Genomic DNA, 23,919 nt, shown 5'->3' on the forward strand with positions numbered 1-23,919 from the left:
ATAATATCTAGTTAAGTTCCGTACAGCTTGTTATTATTGCAGCTCTCTGGAAACATTTTATTATACCTCAGGGAAAACAAATTTTGTGTTCCTTCCTTTCTTGCTGGTGTTACCAGCCCGGTGCGCAGCTTTTGATGCCTTGGACCCTTTATTGTCAGAAAACTTTTCAAATAGACAAGTTGGCTTGCCAATAGAACTTGGACTTCATGTTTTACCCCCTTATGATTTTAAACTGTCAGCACATATGAAAAGAACTGATGCAATGACATGACAAACAGATTATCAAGAATGTCTACCAACTTTTTTGTGAACTTCTCCCCAACTTCACTGAAGCAGGAGGTTAATTTATGTGGCAGTGCATGAGTTAACATATAATGGTGTCATTCTTTGTTGTCTTGCCCATTTTTACCAAACCCAAAAGTTGCCCCTTCAGTGTTCACTTGTGCTCTGAGCAAATACCCGGCCATTATCAGGCAACAGAGTATTCAGTCAGACAAATGCACCCTTTTAATTGTTCTTCTTTAGATTTCATCAGTGAGGGCGCCTGGGTGGCTCAGTTGGTTAAGCGACTGCCTTCGGCTCAGGTCATGATCCTGGAGTCCCGGGATCGAGTCCCGCATCGGGCTCCCTGCTCGGCAGGGAGTCTGCTTCTCCCTCTCCCGCTCCCCCCTCTTGTGCTCTTTCTCTCTCTCACTCTCTCTCTCAAATAAATAAATAAAATCTTTAAAAAAAAAAAATAAAAAAATAAAAAAAATAAAAAAAATAAAAAAAAAAAGATTTCATCAGTGAGCTGAAACGAATCTTCATTTGTTACAACTGGCAAATTTTAAAATTAGATATTCTGAAAATTCTTGGGGAAATTTTTTTTTTTTTTTTACCTTGTTGGTCTTGAATTAGAATGGTTTGTTCTTGATTTAACATCTCTTGGTGACAAATATAATGAAATCCCAGTATTGAGAGAAAAGACATCTCACGTGGAAACAAAGGCATACTTGCACATGCAAACTCTAAAGCAGTGATGTTCAGTTTTAGATAAAAGCTGGTTGAAAATAAATCTCAGCGCGTCCTTGAGAATTGTGTAACCGTCTTGTGTCGATTTCTTGGTTTGCAGTTTAACTCGGCTGCTAAGCAGCTGATAGAATGGGATAAGCCTCCTGTGCCAGGAGTTGATGCTGGAGAATGTACCTTGGCAGCAGCCCAGAGCAGCAATGCCCCAAAGCACTCTGACACCAAGAAGAACACCAAAAAGCGGCACTCCTTCACGTCTCTCACTATGGCCAGCAAATCTTCCCAGGCACCCCAGAACCGCCACTCCATGGAGATCAGTCCTCCCGTCCTCATCAGCTCCAGTAACCCCACGGCTGCTGCGCGAATCAGCGAGCTGTCTGGGCTTTCCTGCAGTGCCCCTTCTCAGGTAAATCATATAGAGGTGTGAAAAGAGCTCGGGGACAAAGCGATCTACCCACAAACATGTTTGTTCACTAGCTGAAAAATACAGTTTATTTTTGCCTTCAGAAGAGAATAGCTTTCCAAAAAAAAAAAAAAAGGAAAATAGTAGCTTTCCTGGGAAGTAAAGCCTTTCTTCATTCTGTAGGTAGAAAAATGGAGAAGAGAAAACTAACCCAAAACTACTCAGTCATTTTCAAAGGAAGGATCGGAAATGACAAAATGATTTAGACAATGCTTAGTTTCAAGCAACTGCTCAGTGTTACAGAACCTTGTCACAAGGCTGCTTTGGGAGATGTTGCCAACTAAAATTTTATCTTCATCCAAACTGAAGATGCTATGGTTGAAACTCATAGTTGACAGTTGCCTGCATCTGTGTGACTTACCCTGATATTTAGGCTTCCCAGTAAGAGGTATAGATGAAAAAAAGAGAGGACATGAAGAAACATTTAATTTAAATTAGAATGGACTCTGAGAAACAAACTGAGGGTTCTAGAGGGGAGGGGGGGTGGGGGGATGGGTCAGCCTGGTGATGGGTATTAAAGAGGGCACCTACTGAATGGAGCACTGGGTGTTATACGCAAACAGTGAATCATGGAACACTACATCAAAAACTAATGATGTACTGTATGGTGACTAACATAACATAATAAAATTTAAAAGAATAAAAATAAAAAAATAAAAACCTCATTAGTTCATCAAGGCTTTGGACTATCTTAAGAAATAGCTGCACATTATTCTTGTGTTAATGATTGGAAACATGCATTCAGTCAGCAGGCATTTATTGGGTGCCTTATTGTTAGACCCTTCTAGGCACCATGTATACTGTGATAATGAGCTATAGGACTTCCCCATGTTAGGCCTCAATTCTGGACTGCAAAATGAGCCCACTAAAGTGGCTCTGCCTTAGTCACAGGGTTGCTGTAATTATCCAATTAGATGATGACCATATTTTTCCTCAACCCAAAGGTCAGAGAGCCCTGTCCAAAACAGCCTGTCACAGTGGGAGAAATTTCTTTCAGGTGTCGTATTTAGTTTTTAAAATTCATGCAGATTTTACATTCTACTTTATAATATAGATGTAGTTTAAAAAAAAAATCAATTATTTTCCTTTAAAGAAACAAAGAAACAAACACACACAGTCCTGGTCCTCAGAAAGTTTACAGTTAATTAAAGTGCCTGTTTTGGACCACAGAATAAAAATTTACAACACAGTTTTTGGTATTCCTTGCCAATGTTATTAAAAGTTATTTTCTCTCAGCCTCATTTATTTGACCCCGCTCCCTTAGATTCATCTGGCATGTTGTGAGGTAAATGCATTCATTTTCTGAACGGGATTGTGGTTGGTGTTTTTTAGGTGGTGGGGGAATGAAGCTTTTGATCTTATGAGGGAACTAGGCTACACAGACATACCCCACTAGAACATAAGTGTGATGAGGGGAAAGGTCTTTGTTTTGTTCACCAGTATATCCCAAATGTCAGACATACAGTAAACACTCAGTAAATATTTATTGAATGAATGAATCTCTTGAAAAATGGGTAAAGAGGAGAACTGTTACTTTACATGTAACTAATTATCCCTATGTGAAAAATAGACATGGATTATAGATTGCAGTAAGAAGTACCAAGTGAGGTTACTCTGGAAAGGCTCAAAAGATTTTTGAATAAGGTTCTGACAGAGGTGGCTAGTAATGATGGCCATTCACTACGAGAAAATTGAATCATTTGACTGAGTTTTTTATTTTGCGACCTAGCAACATTTGCACAATGATGTTTTGTTAAAATAAATGGTAAGTTTCTGGTAAGAACAGTGGCAACTCAGAATAGGAATAGCTTTAAAAGAATAAACGGTAATCTTTTGGCATTAGAGAAAATTAAAAGAGAAAGGAGGATGGATAAACCTAGCATTTATATCTTTTGTAGAGAACTCAGCCGTCAGGTGTGAGCATGTCTGATGCTGCCACACCAGAGCTGGGAATGAAGACTATAAAAATAGAGCTATTTTTGTTTTGGTTGCAGTAGCTTCGGAAACAAGGCTTTCTGTGTTCCATTAAAACAGTTTCCCTTTCAACCATTCCACCCCTCCTCCCATATTCTAATACATTCTGTTTTAGGTGGGAATGTGTTGCCTCAGGGAGAAGTTATTTCAAGAAGCCGATGGGAGATGTTTCAAGTGCTGCCTGGCTTCCCCAGCCCAGGTTTACAGAAAATACTACTTGTCTAGTGTACTGTGTACATTGGAAGGAACCACAGTCCCATAATAAAGCAATGATGATGTGTAACATAGGTGACAGGCACACATTCTGTTAACCGTGGAGATCGGTGTATATGGAAAGATGGCTCATGTGAGACTTTAAAATAGGACTGTCCTTTTCTTTGCCCCGCAAAGGACCAAGCAGGAGATTTGACTCCTCCTGCTCTGGCCCGTTTTTTTTTTTCCCCCTTCCTTTCCTTTCCTTTTTTCTTTCCTTTCCTTTCCTTCCTTTCCTTTCCTTCCTTTCCCTTCCTTCCTTCCTTCCCCTTCCTTCCTTCCTTCCTTCCTTCCTTCCTTCCCCTTCCTTCCTTCCCCTTCCTTCCTTCCTTCCTTCCTTCCCCTTCCTTCCTTCCTTCCTTCCTTCCTCAATGCTGAGAAAAAGGATATTTTATTATCTTGACTTGGCCCATTTTCTCTCTTGCTTTTCCTTAATTAGGTTTGGTTCCACTTAGAAAATCTGCAGTAAGGAGCCCAAAGAAGTGTTTTCATTTTCTTCTCACCTGACTGGAATCTACATATAGGCAGTCAAGTGCTGGTGTGATGGTGCTTTTCAGCTCACCTTTCCATCATATGGGTAGAACCTTATCCTTATGTTTCTATATAGAATTTACAGATCTCTCCAGGACATCCAAACTGTAGGCAACAGGATGGGGAAATGGACAGAAGAAAGGAGCAAGGGGCTTGCTTGCTATTATATTTGGTGACTATTGAGTAAAGGCTGAACTTTCAAATACATAAATTGGAAGATTCTTTATAGACTGTGCTGTCCAGGTGAGTCACCAAAACAAATACGCACAGATGTCTGTAACTGACATCTGTAAAAGCATATGATGCTATAAGTAAGACATTTTGTTTCCTCCTCTGGCCTCTGCCAGCTGGAGGAATGCTTCATAATATTAAGTGTTCTTGTGGCATTTTTGTATCGCCAATGGCTTCAGGGGAGCCAGAGGTGCGCCCACTCGTTTCCATTTGCTTTCCCCACCTCTTTCCCTCTCCACAGAGCCCTTTCTCGTGGGGGAGCCCAGACTAATTTGCCATTCCATGAGGAAAAGAGAACAGTAGAAAGTCAATTTTTCCCAATTCAGGGCATTTATTCTGGACATGCTCACCCTCAGCCAATTTACTTCTGCTGCTGCTGCTTAGTCATTCTTGGGTGACTTTGATCTCCTTTTACTCCAGGGTTAGGAGTGGCCCTGTGTTGGCTGGTGCCTGCAGGAGTCTCAGTGTTCACTGTTCCGCTCCCATGTCCATGATGGCGGACACCTTGGAGGGCCTCTGGTCCAGCTCCCAAGACAATAAACTCAGCAGTTAACTATCTCGACTCCCAGCCTGTAGCTTTTAGAGAAACATCAGTCAGTCATGAGATCTTTCTTAGATATTTGTAGGGTCAGGCCCAGGAAGCTGTATTTTGGTGTTTTTTTCTACCCCAAAGGTTCTATGATAATGGCGTGCACTTTGAAGTGAGCTTCATTGTATCTTCTCAGAAAGACTCCCTCTTTTATGTGGTGTCAACTTACAAATGTCCTTGGGGTATGTATTTAAACAGGTTTATTGGTTCAAACAGCTATAGGCCATTGGATTTTATGCTAGGATGAAAAATCAGTGTGCTTCCCATTAGAAATTGACTGGAAATAGACTTTGGTTCACAGGAGAGACAAAAAAATGAGGGTTTGGGGAGAAACTCTTGTGAGGTCATCCCTTAGATCTGCTTAGTTTAAGCCTTTGGTTCAATCAATGTATGAGCTAACAGGTACAGATGTGATTTTAAAAGGATGTGGATTCCATGTATAACACAGATTTATTTGTGGAAATAAATTGTGTGCTGTGATGCTGCTTATCCCTGGCCTTGGTAAGGCCTAACCCAGCAGGGAAACTCAAAGTTTCCTTCAGGCTTCTGGGAACTAATCTCAGGAGCTTTTCTTTGTCTTGATAATCTTTTTCTTAACATACGGGAATTGAGGGAACTATGTTTGGGATTAAGTTTTGTTTTGTTTTGTTTTGTTTTGTTAAGATTTTTTTTTTTTTAATTTGACAGAGAGAGACACAGCGAGAGAGGGAACACAAGCAGGGGGAGTGGGAGAGGGAGAAGCAGTCTTCCCGTGGAGCAGGGAGCCCGATGTGGGGCTCGATCCCAGGACCCTGGGATCATGACCTGAGCCGAAGGCAGACGCTTAACGACTGAGCCACCCAGGCGCCCCGGGATTAAGTTTTATTACAAAAGGCCTGGCATTGTTGGTGTATCATTGTTTCCTTGGGGGAACAAGGTACCAGCCAACCACATTCCTTTAATAATGGAGGAAAAACATCCCAGTTGTGTGGGAACCTACACACCTACTTCTGCAGCATCAAGTAATGATGGCATTCTGTAGTTGGACCTGATATTCAACATGAGTGAAATTGATCAAATAACTGAACACAGGCAATGAAATGACCTGAATATCTCAATTTCTTTCTAGTAAATTAATCTTGGATAGTATCAGGGATAAGACACCTTTTGAAAACAGCTAATTTGGCTTGACATTGTTCCTTTAAAGGTTTTATAAATAATTACCTGCTCTAGGCATGTCTAGGCAGCTGCATTTTAATTATGCATCCCCACTGAAAAGTAGAAGTCATGAAAAATGATCCCGAGAATAACAAAATACCTTAAGCACTTCACATAGATTTACATATTGATAGACAGGTGAGTATTCAGCCTCAACCTACCTTAACAGGATCTTCAGGGAAATTGCTAGTGGGCTAGTCAAGCACGAGACTAACCATCTGAAAGGTCAGTTTGGTTCACAGTGGCATCCCAAGTGAAGCAGCGTGTTATTGCGAAAGCCAACAGCAGTTGAATTCTGTACGAAAACCATCGCAGTGGCCAGTATTTGTCATGTGACTGCCCAGTGTCGAATACAGATTAGGTAGTCAGTAAATGTAGATTGAATAAACTTAAAGAGCTTCTGCCTTCCCCAAATAGAAACAGCAGATACATATATTTTTTAAATTGTGACTTGCCTCCCCAAGGTTTAGCCAGTACAATCTGTTGTATTAAATGGAGTTGTCTTTTAATTAACTTTTTTTTCCTCTTGGCAGGTTCATATAAGTACCACCGGGTTAATTGTGACCCCACCCCCCAGCAGTCCAGTGACAACTGGCCCCTCGTTCACTTTCCCGTCGGATGTTCCTTACCAAGCTGCTCTTGGAGTGAGTACAGCTTCTCCATCTCTGTTTCTCTCTCAGGTATTTAGTCCCGTTAATCTGGCACACCCCACCACCTAACACCTGCAGTTTACGTTGACACTTGCTAGGTGGGGGTGGATCGCTTTCATCTGTTATCTCTGTTCATCTCACAGAAAAAATGAGGAAGTCTCTTGCCTACAGCCTGCATAATTTTTAACAGTGAGGATCAGTGGCCTGAAGCCATTAGAAGACTTCTGTAAAATCCTTGTAATTTTCATTAACGTTCAGCCTGATTTCCCGAAGGCTTAACCGAACATTTCTTTTTCATTTCTTTTCAGTTTCTAGACTTCACTTACTTCTTACAAAGACACCTTTATAGAAATACTGAGGAAATCGGGATCCCAAAAGCTAAACAGTTTGCTTTGAGTCACAGGATGAGTCGATTCCAAATCTCTCCATTTATGATTCACCTTTTGGTTTCTCGTCTTCCACTATGATAGCTGCAGCTATGCTCCCTTGGAATCCTCCCTCAGATTGTGTTGATTTTCCTTCTGAAGACATCACATCCTAAAGAGTCTAAACACTAATTGCTTTACAACATCCTCACGGGAGAAATTAATAGGAGAAATTAGGGCAGCCAAGGGAGATAGATACAAAGAAGAACACTATGGAGAGAAAAAAGGGAAGAAGAAACAAGCAAATTCAACCTTACATAGCAGAAACACAGTAGTTTAAATCCCTGTTTCCTGAAATTGCAGGCACATGAACTACAAGGAACCGGCAATTGTGAGACATCTCTCATCCAGGCCAATGCCTTGCTTATGCTTTCAGACTGTTTCTTTCAGTGCTGAGTCGAATGAGAATAGAAAAGATAGATCCCTGCATCAGATCTCCCCAGCAGGCCCCAGCCCTGTAAATTGCTTTAGAGTCTCTCCTAGCTGTGATGCTCTCAGAGAAACAGCGTGGCCCAGTGATGGGGATACAGACCTGAGCTGAAAGCCCAGCTCAGCCACTTACTTGTTTACATGACCATGAAAAGTTACTCAACCTCTTTAAGCTTCAGTATCCCTACCTGTAAAATGAAACTAATACTATCTACTTTGGAGAATCTGCACCATGCCTAGAATGTAGTAGGGATGACTATTCCTGATCTCGTTATTGGTCTCGACTGAGGACTGTTGCAAGGTGGGCCTGTGACACGTGCCACTGGTTGGCTCTCAGAATGCCTCGGAGGGCCTGGTTCATTGTGTTATGGTTTCTCTGCTCTCTGTACCAGGAATAGTGAGGCTTCTAGGCAGCTGGTTTGTTTTTAGGTTGTGGATTTTATATATGTTGTAAAGATTATGTTTCCTTCTGCTAGAATGCTAGAGCCAAATCTATACCCACCCCCCACCCCCCCCACTTAGGACCTCACGACATATTAGCACATTAGTCAAGATGTTGGCTCCATCTTGTTTTATTGTCCTCATTTTCCTTTTGCCTCATTTTACTTTGAAACAAGGTGGGATATAAATAAATGTGGAGTTAGTACCTAGCTTGACTTAGACCTTAGAAAACTTTTTATAGAGTCAAGCATGTTCTTGTATTTAAATGGAAGTTAATAATGTTCTGGTTAGAGGTTAAAGTTGTATTTTTTTTTTTTTATTTCCAGAACGATTACACTTCCTTGATAGTACCACTGTTTGGTGTAGGAAAAGTTGTGTTGATTCTTCTGGGGAGAAGATGAAATTCAGTTAACTTTTATTGAAATGTGGTTTCCATGAGATTCTGTTAGCTCCGGGTGTTTTGACCAGAGCCAAGTTCCATAATCATCCTGCCCTCTTATCTCCAGAGAAGACTCTCTCCTTTCCTTCCTTCCCTTCCCACCCCAATACATACACAACCAGTTGATATTTCCATTTCCAGATGATTACATGGAAAAATTCTAGCATAATTTCTTAAGAGAAAAAGGCTGCTTTTTCTGATCTTAGAAAAATTAATTAGTGGAAAAGACAGAGCTGGCTGAATTTCAGCCCTTGTGGGCTGAAAATTTTACAGTATAGTAAATGGCCAGTTGCTCTTAGCTGGAGGCACACTCTAGGGCAAATCAATGAGACCGGTCACAAGAGAGCATGAATATACAAAAATTAATTTACATTCAACCATTTCATCCTAGGATTATATAAGAAAGCCTGCATGTTAAGCAAGAGGAAGGTTTATTAAACAGTATGTCTACTGTGCCAATTCCATTTAATGAAAAACTAATTATAAACAGACCTGTCTGTCATCCCAGGAGGTGTCTAGATCTCAAAGTCCCTGGTAGGGACTGGCAGCAATGTTTTGGATTTAATATGTTAAAGTGGGGGAAAAAAATCTCAGTAGCATGTACCCTCTGTATCTTACATTAATCATGGCAAGTATCCTATTTAAAATTTGAAATATTTTCAAAGAATTTGAGCACAATCACAGCAATAATATGCAGCTTGATAGAGAGAAAACAATGCTTTTCGTGGTGTGGATTTATTAGGTAACAAATGCCAACACTAGAGTAGGAAATGAAATTATTTCTAGTATTTTTATCATGAATTGAGACTTTCTAATCTTTTATGCAGAATGAAGTTAGGAGCATATTGTCCTATACATTTCACATGTAACAGTTAAAATGTTAGATCTCTAATATTAGGAGCAAAACTAGCATTATATCTATCTAATTCAGACATCAGGCTATTAAATAGTAGTGAGGGGTTTTTTTTCCAACTAATTTTGTGAAGGGAGAAAGATGAGGATCTGTATTAGTCTCATGTTTTCTGCATAAGGGCAGAAGAACTCTTAAATGAGTGATTAAGAATCCCCAATCCCCTGTACCAGCTGAGAAGTGTTTAGCTGCAAGATGTCACAGTTAGGCAGGCCAGTAAAGACCAAATACAGCCTGTGGCCAGCTTATAGACCGACTGCATTCCAAAAATGCGTAACCCTAACTAAAAAAATTTTACACATACACACATAGTGTGTCTGTGCGTGTATTTAGAGAAGCAAATTAAATGATGTCAGGTTCTCAGAATAGCCAACATGTAATTAGTCCATTGGAGCCCATGGTGGAAGGCTCAGCAGGACTCACTGCTATCGACAGGATCAGGGAAGGGCTCTGGAAGTCGGGGAATGGAACTGCCAATGTCAGTAGTTTGAGAGGTACAAGTTGAGCCCTTGGAATTGGTGGGAGTTCTGAAAATCAGGATTAGAATATGGCCAGAACGTTCCCAGCAACAACAGAAAGGGACTCCAGCATCTCAGGAGCCGAGGCCTCTTGATCCATATCATGTTGTCTTAAGAGAGGTAGAAGCACAGAACGTTTTCTCATTTGTGAAAAGCTCACTGAGGATCTGTTAACTTCTGTCTGCAAAGCTGGGTGACAGCAATACAAGATGAGTAAAACAGTGTTCTGAGTTCACAGTCTCATGTATCATAACAACAGCTTCTCTTTATTGGGCTTCTGCTGTGCTTCAGGGTACTGGGAAAGACAGCTTTACCTAAACTATTTCTAATTATAACTCCATCTCACAGATTGGGTATATTAAGGCATAGAGACCTTATGTAATTTATACAAAGCCAATTAATATCAGAGATATGTCTTCTTACGAATCAAATGTAGAACAAGAGATCTATAATTTGTGAGGGAAATTCCATTCCTGGAGAGATTTTTTAAAAGTCCCAAATTCTTTTTTTTTTTTTTTTAAGATTTTATTTATTTATTTGACAGAGAGAGACACAGCGAGAGAGGGAACACAAGCAGGGGGAGTGGGAGAGGGAGAAGCAGGCTCCCCACAGAGCAGGGAGCCCGATGCGGGACGAAAGTCCCAAATTCTTAATTACATCTTCCCCTTTAGACATCATCTAAGCATCTATTTCTAGTATTTTTTAAATATATTCTTTAATTTTATTTCTTTTTCTTCATAGCTGTACCCACAACTGACTGGCTTCATTCCAGTGAGCATCCAGTTGAGACTTAAGAGTTGGGACCTTCCATCTTTATCTTAATTTTATTGAATTCTGACACCTAAGGGTTTTTTTTTAATCACTAGTGTCAGTATTTCCACTTTTCTACTTCCTACTCATTGTCATAAAATAAAGCAAACTATTCACATAATTGCACAAACCCTGCTCTACACAGACAGTAATGCTGCTGAAATTGCTAACACTCCTGACTTGAGGGAGCATAACGACACAGCAGCTTGAACCGTTTCTCCATCAGCCTATATACGTGCATCTGGGTTCAGTACCCAGAGAGGCTGTTTAGAGATGTTGATGTGTAGGGTTGAAAGTGGGTTGACTGGAAATCAGATGTTGAGAAAAAAAAAAAAAGATTCTGGCATTGGGGGATATTACATGGTATTTGCCCAAGGGACCGAGAAATGCCCAAAGTCTATCCTGCCAGTCACTTTTCTACCCTGGGACATAGAAATGGATGTGAGGGAAATACACACCTAAAGGACAATTGGAAAGAAAATGAATCCTTTATTGTCAGTTGAACTTATGCCCCAAACTCCAAAGCACTTTACCAGCAAAGCACTTTACTGGTAAGGTGGCCTGCAGCCCATGGCCTGGGCTTAAAACCTAATGGATCTTGTCACCTATCTTTAGCCAAATCCAGACCTAACCACTCTTCGGTCGCATGAAAGGGCAAAAGGAGGAGAGAGCACTGGAGTGGAGTGGTATCACACCCACACACTTCAACTTTTCACTCACAATGTGCACTAGCAAATGTGGCTTGTCTGGCTTAGAATCCAGCCCTTTCAGAAAGGACACTTTGCTGGGGTTCATTCTAACATAGGAGGGAAATCAAGGACTGCCCTAAGACACTGAGCCAAGATTGGAATCTATGTTTTTCTGACCCCAAAGCCCACGCTCCTTCTACAGTGTAAAGCTGATGCTGCTTTCAAGGTCAGTAGGGTGAGGGGACAGAACAGAACCTGGACGTGGCAAAGTATGATCATTCACATTAGCGTACCACTGTCCTGTTTTTAAGCTAAATGTTATTCAGAAATAGCAATTCTTGCCTCAGACCATTACCACAGACTGTGAACAGAAGATCTGAATCTATAGAAACACAAGGAGGAAGCTCATTTTTAATGAATATCAGAATAACATCCCATTTTCTACATTAGTATTTTTGTGGTCTGGCCCATAGTTCTAGACAACTTTACTTTGATAATACAGACCTGCTGCATTTCCATAAAATAAAACTCAAGTGATGAGTGCTTAAGCTATTAATTTAGTATGCAATGTCTAGTGAAAATGGCATTTAAGTGTGGGATTTGGTTCTGAACAATATTAAGCTAACAAAATATGAGCAAAATGTGATCTCTACTTCTTGCAGGCCCATAGATTTTTTTTTTTTTGCTGCTGGTGGAGAGTGTGTCTTGGCCTCTGGTGCCTGCTCTGGACTGGACTATGAAATAATAAGCAGGTCTCCAGGTCAGCTCTGGGTGAATGAAAGGCTGTGGTTTGCTCTGTAGAAATTTCAGGTCTTGCAGGATAGCAAACTGCCTGAAGCACAACATGCAGTGGATTACTTTTTGAACTTCCACATCACCAGATTATTTCAATTTAAGTTGTTTATAAAGCAACCCACAGTACTTCCTAGTCAGTCACAGCTCTGGACTCACCCGAGCCCTATCATTTTACCAACCCCACAGGGCTGAACAATATCTAGGAATCTGATTTTAATCAGACTCTCTCTCTTGGTCTTTGTGTGCTTATATACCGAGTACATGTGCACACACATATGCACATTTCCCCCAAAGATATGTAACCCAACATTGGGGGAAAAAAATCTGCCCAATTTTATTAAGACCGTTTCAACCACAAAATAGAAATAACTGCATTTTCTCTCAAGCACAACCTTTGGGATCTTTCAGAATATCCTCTTCTAAGCCATATCTCCAATGACTTCTAACTAACTCTTTGTGAAAGGGATGTACATGAAACATTTGTTTACTGTATTTTTTAACTGTAAGAGCTGACCTTTTTTTTACATTTTGTTAACAGAATGTGACATGTTTTTATCAGGTCCGTAGATGTTTTTTTGCCTTTTTCTTCTTAGGGCTAATTTAGTACAGCCTCTGTTTTAATAAAGTTAAGATATAACAGACAATTTTAATTTCCTTTCCTCTTGAAAATAGAATTCTACTCAGAGTGTGAAATGGAGCTTTTTGCTTCTGGGCCTTAGGTACTATTTTAAGTAATTTCCAGGAGCAGTTCTCACTGGGCTCCTTGTTGAGCGTGTGCACTGGCCTTCCTCCTTCCCACAGCCACGCTCTTTGGAGATTGGGCTTCGGAAGATTTCAGTGGAAATCATTTGAGTGGTAATTTTACAGTGTCCATATATTACCCGGTGTACAGTCTAGACGTTTTACCTTGCCCGACAAGCTACCAATGTGTTGTTATTACCAGTGAACTGCCTGGGTCATGTGTGCTGAGTGTTTTACCAGGATTATCTTTGTTTCTCTCTCCTTTGTCACTGGTAGGAGCCCAAATGGAGTGAATGCTTGACCTCCTGGTCAAAGGTTTTGAGGACTCTAAGCCCCAGCGCATGCAATTCCAGAGTTGTAGCAAATCTTAAGACTGCCATATTTTGTATGGAGAGTGTGAGTAACGTTCATGCAGTTCTAGCTCTCTGAACTGGCCTCTGCCTTGTCCAGATTAGCACTCTGTAAGCAGCTCTGCGCCTCATTTATTTCTGCACTGAATGTTCCACAACACCTTCAGCTTCGGTATGGGAAAAATCCTTCTCCAAAGTCACTTCAGCAAAAAATTAAATATAATGTGTGAAACGGTTGCAACATATGTCTAGAATTCTGAAATTTTTTTCTACCTAGTTTATTGTGTTTCTGGAACTATGTACATTAACAGGCAGATGAAGCAAATGTTGATGAGATGTGAATTTTTATTTCACGAAATAGAAACAAAGTGACTTACGAACTATATTTAGAGATCATTGGGTTTTTCGTATTTATACGCTGATGTGTGAAAGCCATTTATGCTTTCCTAGGTGCATTCTTTAGTTTCCTTATTTCTCTTTTAATTCAGTTTTTACATCTAGTGGTTCAAAGATTTGGGAAGGGCGAGGTGGGGGTTCAGGCAAGTCTTTGTGTGCCTGCTTTCTCAGGAGTTTCAGTATACAGACCCTGAAGAATCATCTGGGGTTTATAGATCAGAAAGTAACAATTGCTCCATTGATTTTCAAAAGGCATGGAATCCTGTAGGCAGAACCCCATTAGGCTGTGCCCATAAAGGAACCAGCAGCTTTTCACTGGTGTACTTGTTAAAGATTACCAGCCTTGATAGTACTAAATTTCAAAAGCTGGCAAAGTTAAAAGAATAAGCAAAAGTAGCAACAATAGCCCAGTGATTGTGGCTTGCTATTGTTTGGGCTTTTTGGAAACCAGGCATCAAAGGAAATTTTCTTCTGAAGGAATGGTTTGAGATATAGTGCAGCTGAATTGTTCTGTGTTGTGTTTAAGTTATAAGTTACAGAAACAATCACAAATTAATTCCTAGCAAGCAGTGTGACATTATAGCTGCCCACTTGAAAAGCGTTGGGGTTCTTATCCAGGTCTATACTGAAAAATGTTATTAATCTTAAAATTACATGCTGTTGTTCCATTTTTTTCTTTCCCTCTTCCCCAGTGTCATTACTTACTGTTTGCTAAAAAAGTTGCTGTGGCTCTAAGATCTTAAAGGAGAACAAGGGATGAGTTTTTTTTTAAAAGGAGGCTTTCTTACAAGGTAGCCTGCTGGTTCTGCTCCCTGTGGATTCCATTCAGGTCTTTTCCTGTGGATTCCTGATTCCTCTTCCCTCCCACCTTCCATAAAAGATGTAAATCAATCAATCATTCATTCTTCTTCTCTCTCTCTCTCTCTCTCTGTCCTCATACCAGACGATGAATCCTCCTCTTCCACCGCCCCCCTTCACTGTCCTCCACACCTCCGGGCGCTGCTGCTGGAATGGGACTGAGGCCCACAGTGGGACCCGCTGACCAGATTGCACATTTACGGCCTCAGACTCGCCCCAGTGTGTAAGTGAGGGTGTCATTTATTACTGCTTTAAAGTTCATTTCAGACTAAGCCCAAACAGCAGAGGTAGAGAAACACCTTTCTGATAGGAGCTGGTGACAGGCTTATGGCTCACCAAAGTGGTCTGTGTTCTGCAAATTTATACCCAGTCGTGCATATAATTAGGAAACTGCTGAAACAAAATGGGTCCAACACATGAGCTTGCTAGGCAGCCATTCTGCTGAGTGAAGGCCTTTTACAGTTTAGGGAAACGTAGTGTTCGCTTCTTCATAATACTATGTGTACATGGAGCCATCTTTTTGTATAAGTCCTGTTTGAGCATTTTGTCTCCAATTTAATTCCTTGCATTAGGATACTAAGGAACAGGAAGGTATTCCACACAAATCAGATCTAGAGGGAGTGTGCATGTGAAAAGCTCTAAGTCCCCAGCAATAAGTATCCAGAAAAGTCTCATTGTCTCATTGTCTTGTTCAACGCTTACCAATGGCAGAATACAGCTAGATTTTTGTGGCTCCTACATTGTGTGATTTTATATGTGGAACACTTTAGAGCCCTGGTTAAAACAAACAAACAAACAAACCACTATTGGTTAGTGTTGCCTGCCTGGTTTCCATATGTTGGCGGCACAGTCACCTTGCATTGTGGGGTGGTTTTGCACTCTATGATCTGGGCTTTTTTTCCTTTTGACTTTTTCAAATTCAGTATTTTTCCTGCTGAGCATCCAAAAGCAGGTGCAACCCAGGCCTCTAGGTTCAGCTTGTGTGTGGAAGGCAGTGCATTGTGCCTCCCAGTGGGATTTTGTGCCATATGTCCTCATTCAGGGCTACTTCCCACAACTAACAAGTGCCATTTGAAGAGCTCAAGTTTCCCAGTGGGTCCCTAATCCCCAGCAGCAGGTTAGGCACTTTGGGAAGCTGCATAATTCTTTCACACCCCACAAATACCATTTGGTGGGATAGTCACCTTCACACTGGGGGGACCAGGTTGGCAGTTCTTAATCAGGAAGGCGTCTGTCTTTTAAATGTAGGCCACTAAACCTCTTTCAATGGAAAATTACCAATGCTACTTACAGGTTAGAGGATTATATTTTCTGTTTACATCTGTATGGAATATTCAAGACTTTGTACCAAGGAAGAGTTTTTGTGTATCCTGGGGTTTATCTGTTACTCAGCCTGAAATCACATACTCTTTTCTATTCTAGGTATGTTGCTATATATCCATACACTCCCCGGAAAGAGGACGAGCTGGAGCTGAGGAAAGGGGAGATGTTTTTAGTGTTTGAGCGTTGCCAGGACGGCTGGTTCAAAGGGACATCAATGCATACCAGCAAGATAGGGGTTTTCCCTGGCAATTATGTGGCACCAGTCACAAGGTATGGTTTTAAGTAAATGGTTTACTAAGTTCTAAACAGAGAAGCTTTGTTCTTTTCCATGGTTTTCAGCCTATCCAAGATTCCTTCTCACACTATAATTGCCTGTTACATAGCCAAGATTTTAAAAATTCGTATCTATACTTGCTGAAATCCCTTCTAACTCTAAAATTCTTAGCTTACTTTTCACATGAGTATATGTGAAATTGTATGTTTCTACCAATATATGTACTGGGTTTTAAGTTATTTGTTTGAAGTTGTATGTCAGAGGATCCAACTATACCAATTTTCAACATTTTTCTGCTCAAAAATAAAAAATATGTTTAGCATAAACAAAAGCTATATTATTAACATGTTTACATAACACTTACTATATGCCAGGCAGGCAGATTTCGAAATGCATATTACACATAATAACTCTTGAGTCCTTAAGCAACTTGTTGATGTAGTTGCTATTATTATCCCCACTTAATAGATGAGAAAACAGAGGCACAGAGAGATTAAATAACTTGTCTGAGATCGCACAGTGAAGAAATGCTTAAACCTAGGTGTCTGGCTCTATATTTATTCCAATAGCTTGGTGATTACCTTGGAATTCTGGCAATTAATTTCTATAATATAGTCAGAAATAAAATTCCTTAAATATGACATTGATCCTTCATCCCTCTCAAAAAGGGTGATTTTGCTCCTCAAGGGAATCTGTCAATGTCTCAACACAGTTTTGATTGTTACTCTGGAGGATGTGGGAGGACGTTGCTATTGGCATGTGGTGCACAGAAGCCAAGGATGCTGCTAAATGTCCTATAGTACACAGCACAACCTCCTACCAAAGGGAATTGTCTGACCCAAAATGTCCCTCAGGTTGAAAAACCCTATTATAGGATAATAGGAAGTAAGAGCTTTATGTTTACAAGATTTTCTTTCCTTTTTTTTTTTCCTCCCAAAATTTATTTAAAGATAGTCCACCTTCTTGTCACTGAGGAAAGTAGCCTTGGAAACTGAATGGAAAGACCTATAATGGCATTGAGGGAGCCCCAGTTTTTAGCTACTGGGCTTTTAATAAATGGTCCAGGTTTAGCTCTGTTAAATCATTCCTCAAACACCCTGATTTTAAATAAATGGCTTAATGAACTGACATGTTTGTCAGCTGTTGGCCTTGATTTATAGGTTGGCCAGCAGCCTAATCAAATGAAGATCATTATTGTTGCAGATGGTGACAGAATGTTAGCTTTAATTTGACTTGCAGATTTTTAATCAATATAAACCATCTTTTCTGTATATGTTAAAATCTACATTCAGGATCCAGAAGATGGCAGATAGACTTTCCCTGGTGAGAAAAAAAAACAAACAAAAAACCACCACAACAACTGAGGGAAATAAAACAAACCAAACCACAACAAAGACTAAGCTAATGAAGGAAAGCATTTTCATAACCTTCAAAAACAAATTATTAAAAGTCTCTGGAGAGATGCTTACTTACAATAAATTCTCTGTTATTTATCATAGTAAATAATAAGGATGTTGGAGTTAATGAAGTATTCTACTTAGTAGAAAGCTACTTTATATAGAATTGTTTAAATGAATTTAGAATATAAAAAAAAATACATGACACAAAACTACATTGAACCTAATTTAATTTAATTCAACCTGTAAATGTTCCTTTAGAGCTGTCTGTATCTGGAGGAATGTAAAAGAACCTTTTCACACGGGCCTGCTGTCAAGGAACTTTTACTGAATCAGGAGTATTTACTAAAGAATTTACATGGTAAAAATAATACATTTTGTCATCAAGGACCATAGAAGGAAGAAATTCACATGAAACAATAAAATCATAAGGTCTTAAGCCTAAAACTTAGGCAAGGCTTCTTGAAAAGAAGAGATTTGTGCTGGACCTTGAAACATACATGAGATTAAGACATATCAAGAGAGGCCAGAGAGAATATTCCAAGAGTGTGTGCCTATGTGTGTGTGCACATGCATGCACGTACACAGGTCCTTGTGTGATGCAGACCTGGGGGCAAGCAGGGAGAAGGGCAAAAAACATGAGCAAAGCTCTGAAAAAGGAGCGAAACTGCTAATGTTCTTAGCAGTGATGACAAATAAATCAACTTCTTTGATGGCTGAAGCAGAAGAATTCAGGGCCTTAAAGACAGTGGAGGTGTTGAGCCTTGATATGGAAAGCTGAACCCAGTGACCGCATATTTTTGAGCAAAATACGACATGTAATTTTCTGTGACTCACAATATATTTCCAGACCTTTCTCTCCCTCAGGGCCATCTTTACTTTGAATTTGTGATTCTTACATTTTGTAAAAATAATTCCATTCATTCTTTAAAATGTTCTGTCTCAAAGCCCTGAGTCATTTTTCTTGCCTTTAATTGTTCTCTCCCCCATTTTGCTGATGGATTGGGCTTTCTGTCTCTGTTTCTGTGTTGGCAGGACCGTGACAAATGCTTCCCAAGCTAAAGTCCCTATGTCTACTGCTGGTCAGACAAGTCGAGGGGTGACTATGGTCAGTCCTTCCACTGCAGGAGGGCCTGCCCAGAAGCTCCAGGGAAATGGTATGGCCGGGAGTCCCAGTGTTGTCCCCACAGCCGTGGTGTCAGCAGCTCACATCCAGACTAGTCCTCAGGCTAAGGTCTTGTTGCACATGACCGGGCAGATGACAGTCAACCAGGCCCGCAATGCTGTGAGGACAGGTAAGGAGACCAGGCTGGAAAGTACCCGGAAAGGGGTGCTTGCCTAATAGCAGCTCTTCTATCACAGCTGTAGAGAAAAGCAGATGTTGTGTTACAGTAATGAAGAACATTAGGAAATAAAGCAGGCACAGTCTAGTCAGTGGTACTTCACATCTGCTTATTTTGGCTAAGCCTGCCCCGCACATTAATTCAAGCCTGATCTACAGATTGAAAGTCTGAAAGAAATTAGGCTGATCCTAAGAATGTCGATAGGACTTGAAAATATGACTTCTGCAGTCCAGACTGTAGGAGCTCAGATCTCACTGCCGTCAGCCGCGTGACCACAACATCGTACTCCACTAACCAGTGTGCTGATTATTTCTGATGAACTTAATCTCAAGTCTATTTTAAACCTAATGGGATCTTAAATGACTTTCTTCTTTCTGTAGCATTGAAAACCTACCCAAGGGTCTTGGGTAACAGTGGTGGGGTAAACTTGTAAATTCTATCATAAAAACCAAAAGAAGGAAAATGGTTAGTAAGAAAAGGGAGAAAAATTTTGATTGATTGATTGATTGAAAAGAGAATCATTTTAAAAAGGACTGGAGGCCAACCTAATCTGACACTCTAGAGTACCATCAAAGACAGGCTGTGTCCATAAATCTGTGGAAAGACCTTCTCTCTAACTGAACAGCCTGGGGTTATAGCTAAGTTTCCAAGCTCTCTACAGACTAAAGAGCTGATCTGGAAGGAAAACAGTGTCTAGGGACCCAGCTAAGATTAAGTGCTTTTAAACCAGCATACATCCATTATTTATTGTAAAAATGCAATAGCAGCCTTTCATTATGGGCTGAGGTACGGAAATGACTCTTATTTTGGTGAGTAGCATTTATCAGAAAGGCCAATTTTGCTGTTTTCTCTCCTGTCATCTACTAGTTGCAGCACATAACCAAGAACGCCCTACAGCAGCGGTGACACCCATCCAGGTACAGAATGCCGCCTGCCTGGGCCCTGCATCTGTGGGCCTGCCCCATCATCCCTTGGCCTCCCCACAACTTCCACCTCCAGTGGCAGGCCCTGCCACCCACGTGGCTGCCATTAATATGGGTCGCGTCAGTGCCCCTCTGGCGTGTGCTGCGGCTGCTTCACTGACCTCTTCAAACATCACCACCGCCTCTCTGGAGACCGAGCCCGGTGGCCGGGCGGTGACCATTCTTCCTGGACTCCCCACCTCTCCTGACAGTGCTTCATTGGCCTGTGGGAACAGTTCAGCAACCAAGCCAGACAAGGATATTAAAGTAAGACCAACGTCCTGTTCCTCTGCTTATGTTGTGTCCCATCCTTTCTAACTAATGAAAGGACTCGTTGTTCAACAATCCTTCAAATGCTTACCATGTGTGAGTCACCATGCCAGGTGCTCGATTCATGATTCTCTGCATTGAAACACCCACTAGTTGCCAGGCCTTGTATTGTATGTTTAGGGAGACCACAGTGAATAAGACTTAGTCACTACTCATGCAGCTTACATCTCATGGAAGAATTTCCTTTCCCCTTTAGTTACTCATTCTTTCGTGATTGTGCTGTCCTTAAGTCTTCCTATTCAGTCAGTTCTACAAAAAAATATTTAATATACAAAAGGGTTGAAATTGTTGATCAGAAGTGTTAATTGTGGGTTTATTTTTTCTACAGCATATTGGATTATAATCAGCATGGATGGTTTTCCTCTTGACTTGAAATATGGGTGAAAAATTTTCTACATTCCTAGATCTTTAAAAAAATCTCATTTGGGGCTGAATTTCAAAGAAAAAATAAATGGAAAGCTGTGTTTGAAAGACTAACCTATGGTTGGGTTTGGAGACAGGTGGTTGGAGGCAAGGGAAATTGATGGTGAGTAACTATGAACAGAAATCGAAGAGTGATAATAAAGTCTGGATAAGGGGCGCCTGGGTGGCTCAGTCGTTGAGCGTCTGCCTTCAGCTCAGGTCATGATCCCAGGGTCCTGGGATCGAGCCCCACATCGAGCTCCCTGCTCCGCGGGAAGCCTGCTTCTCTCCCACTCCCCCTGCTTGTGTTCCTTCTCTCGCTGTGTCTCTCTCTGTCAAATAAATAAATAAAATCTTTAAAAAAATACAATAAAATAAAGTCTGGATAATTGTCTACAATCAAATGTAGTAGCAGTCTGAGGAAAATCTGGTATTTTCCTCAGTATTTTGTGCATTTTCTCCTAAAGTTCTAGCCTAGTTCTGGGAAGCTCTAGGGTAATCATAAACTCTTAGCCACCTGGTTCAGTGGTAATGTATGTCGCTCTATTTAAATGGTTAGGTAAGCCTGTAAATAGGGGTTTATAAGGAAATAAACTTTACAGCCTACTAAAAAGTTAATATTTAATTGTTGGGTTAATCTTAGCGTTTGTGAAAAGGATTGGTATCTGTTCAGTGTTTATAATTAACTACATTAAACTTGTACTCAAGCTGACATGTTCAACTTTGTCAGGATCTTTAAAGAATTGTTTTGTAGTTTAGAATTTAAGGTTTCGGGACAGTCAGTCACTGAGAACAGGGACTCTTCAGCTCTTGCCCTCCCAGGAAAGAATTCATTGAATCACAAGCTTGAAAGGGACCTGTGCCAAAGAGAATAATGGCTCCCCAGAGATGTCCACATCTTAAGCCCTGAAAGGAGAATATGTTTCCTTAATGGCAAAAGGCATTTTATAAAGGTCTTGAGATGAGGGGATAATTCTACCTTATCTGGGTGGGCCCCATATAACCACATGGATCTTCCTGAAAGGGAGGCAGGAGGATTGGGTCCAGAGGAGATGTGACATTAGAAGCAGAGATCAGAGTGATTCAAGGAAGGAGCCACAAGCCAAGAAATGCAAGCAGCTTCTTCTAGAATCTGGAAAAGGCAAGGAAACAGATTCTTCCCTAGGGCTTCTATAAGGGATGTAGCCCTGCTGACACCTTAATTTTAGGACCTGATTTTTACCACGAAGTTTGTGATAATTTGTTACAGCAGCAACTAATACAGCACCTAACGGGTTATCCTGTTGAGTCCCCATCCTTGACAGATGGTCACTGGCCTCTGTTTGGACACCCTCATTGACCATGAGTGCCCTAGCTCCAGTGTGTCCCATGCCATTTTCTTTATTTGAGGGGCTACATAGAAATTGTTGATCTTCTTTCTATATGATGCCTTGACTTATTTCAGAGTTATCTTCTTTTTTAAGGCTATACTCCTGAAGTTTTTGTCACTACTACTTATGTCACAGATTATAAATTTTCCTGAATGTTCCAGATCCACCAGGGAGACTTCTCCTGGTTAATATAAAATCAATAATTTCATGATTAACATGACTGGAGTGTCATTTAGTCTACATTCCTCCATCAGGTCTACAAGGATATCATGGGAGAACTTATCAGATGCCTGTCAAAATCCAGATGTCTTTTACATTCCCATCCAAACTATTCCCCAGTCCCCCATCATTTTAGCTGTTACTCATGTTAGCAAGTATGTCCTAGAGGAGTCTCCTCCTCCATGACTCTCATTTCCTTTCATTTACTACATCATTCTAGAATTTTCCAGACAGTCTGCAAAGTGCATTGTTGTCTTCTTTTTGAAAATTAGGATTACACATGCCCTTCTTGCCCTGAACCTGAACCTGATCTCAGGTTCACCAGGATCTGTCAAAGATTATTTGGTTGCATTTTAGCTGTTAATTTTCTGTGTATGCTGGGGTGAATTCATCCTGGCAAGTAATTATTGGATCTCTAAATCCCAGTCTCTTCACCCATTTCCCTCTTACCAAGGTTTGTTCATTCTTTCTAGTCTGAAGATTATCCTTCCCTTTCTTCGTATCTTCTGAGAACCACCATCCATCTCAAAGAGGAGGTCTGTATCCTTCCTGTTTTTCTGATTTCAAACATAACTTTAAGACTACGCCCCCTTTTTTTTTCAAGTTTAAGCTGTTATGGGCCATGATATGTTCTTTCTTATGGTCCCTTCTCTTGATCTTTTTGTACCGAGTCCTTTAAAAATTTGAGCCCATTAGGCCACTCTCTGGGGGATCACATTACTGTCTTTAGATGCCTCCACATTTTCATCTGCTCAGATAATTTGCAGTTGTATGGTTAGAATTAAGTTCTGGAGAGCCCTCCCATTCCTCTTGAAGTATCTTTCCTTTTGAGTTTCAGGTCATGCATATATTTTTTTTGAACTTTTAAAATCAGTTATTTTAAACTTCAGAGTTCAAATCTGACTAGCCAACTTCTCTTTGGTGCTTACTTCGAAGTTTTCAGTATTTCTGCTTCACCAGCTGAACCTTTCCACCCCCTACTGGTCTCTACCATTCCCCTAGGTGATCAGAATTAGATCCAAAGTGAGATTAAATTATCAACAATTCAAGGAAAAAGTACATCAGAGATTCTAAGTGTATAGAGACCCTAGTTTTAGTTGAGACTTCCAGCAGATATCTAGGTATTTGACAGTCTCCTTGTTATCTCTATCTGCTTTCATTATTTTGTGATCAGCATCATCCATTTACTTAAATTCTTTAGTGTGTGTTGCGTCCTCCAAATGATAGCTTGTCGATTGCCCTGTCCTTTTCTCTATACATAAATGTCCGTAGTGAGCTACCACTGGTGTTCCATAGAGACATATAACTTTTTGATGTGCACATAGGACTATTACAGCTCCTCGCCTAACTAAGCTATTCCTTTTGAACAATATTTTATTTGGAAGTCTTATCTCAAATGTGTTTTTGTCCTTGACTTAAAAAAAAAACAAAACAAAACAGTTTTTGTCCCTGTAGCTAATTTTGTCTGGTAACTGCGTTCTGTGGTTTGATAAATAAGTATCTGAAACTCTGCAATATATTTCCAAACATTATCTCAGTTATTTCTTGTTTGAAATCCTGGGCCTTTCTGCCATTGTTATTCTTCTTTCTATGGGATCCCTCG

The 23,919-nt window shown here is 40.5% G+C and overlaps 1 protein-coding gene across 1 annotated transcript in view; it reads left to right on the forward strand.

The window, feature by feature from the left end:
* SH3RF1 (SH3 domain containing ring finger 1) overlaps window positions 1–23,919 on the forward strand; it is a 179,126-nt gene that overhangs the window by 138,623 nt on the left and 16,584 nt on the right. Inside the window, 7 exon segments of the mRNA XM_021698901.2 lie at window positions 1,112–1,414; window positions 6,779–6,889; window positions 14,782–14,813; window positions 14,815–14,919; window positions 16,119–16,289; window positions 18,726–18,985; window positions 19,901–20,262. Of these exon segments, the coding sequence (XP_021554576.1) occupies window positions 1,112–1,414; window positions 6,779–6,889; window positions 14,782–14,813; window positions 14,815–14,919; window positions 16,119–16,289; window positions 18,726–18,985; window positions 19,901–20,262 (1,344 nt within the window).

This window comes from Neomonachus schauinslandi, chromosome 2 (genome assembly GCF_002201575.2).
Source record: "Neomonachus schauinslandi chromosome 2, ASM220157v2, whole genome shotgun sequence".
Classification (NCBI taxonomy): Eukaryota; Metazoa; Chordata; class Mammalia; order Carnivora; family Phocidae; genus Neomonachus; species Neomonachus schauinslandi.